At 35.7% G+C, this 806-nt stretch overlaps 1 protein-coding gene across 3 annotated transcripts in view; it reads right to left on the reverse strand.

The window, feature by feature from the left end:
- LOC106878849 (PAN2-PAN3 deadenylation complex subunit Pan3) overlaps positions 1 to 806 on the reverse strand; it is an 83,117-nt gene that overhangs the window by 39,693 nt on the left and 42,618 nt on the right. For all 3 annotated transcript variants that reach the window (XM_052973572.1, XM_052973571.1, XM_052973570.1), the window contains one exon: positions 303 to 419. In XM_052973572.1, the coding sequence (XP_052829532.1) occupies positions 303 to 419 (117 nt within the window). The remainder of the gene's footprint in view (positions 1 to 302; positions 420 to 806) is intronic.

Here is an 806-nt window from a genome sequence, read left to right on the forward strand (position 1 = left end):
GAGAGAGAGAGAGAGAGAGAGAGAGAGAGAGAGAGAGATGTCTCTCTGTATTTATGTTCTTGTGTCTGTGTTTATCTGTATCCTCATCACTTGACAGCTAGTATTGGTTTGTTTACATCACAGTAACTTAGTGGTTTGGCAAAAGAGAAAGATATAAAAAGCAGCAGACTTAACATATTAGGGATGATTTGCCCAACTAAAACTCTTCAAGCTGGTGCCCCAACAGGATCACAGTGCAATGAATAAAACCAGTAAAATGTAACAGGTAAACAAGAGGTTGAAAATGAAGAACGCAAACTTACAATTGTCACCGAATGCTGTAGTTGTGAACACTTCCTTGAGCTGTACGACGTTTGGATGATAGAGCTTCTTCCATTGGTCGACTGTAGCCAGACACTTTGTGTTAGCGAGACGAAAACCTGGAGATTGGAAATAGAAGAGAAGGGATAAAAAAGACAATTACTTGGTAATTAACAATTGATTTTCTTAGCCATCATGAAACTGATATAGTATATTATACTTAATACATACACCTAAAAAAATACATTCATAGACAGACAGACAGATAGATAGATAGATAGATAGATATGTGTATATGCATTTAAATAGACATACATACACATATGTGTACATATATTTTAATATATGTACTTTTGTCAGTCATTTCTGGTTAATATATACCCATGAGGTCCGAACATCATAATATAAGTGGGAGGGTATTGTGAGAAAGCGTGATTAGATAGTGCAGAGGGGAAGAGTGGCGAAAATTTAGATAATATAGAGTCAGAAGTCTATTGGATAGCAAT

This window comes from Octopus bimaculoides, chromosome 16 (assembly GCF_001194135.2).
Source record: "Octopus bimaculoides isolate UCB-OBI-ISO-001 chromosome 16, ASM119413v2, whole genome shotgun sequence".
NCBI lineage: Eukaryota > Metazoa > Mollusca > Cephalopoda > Octopoda > Octopodidae > Octopus > Octopus bimaculoides.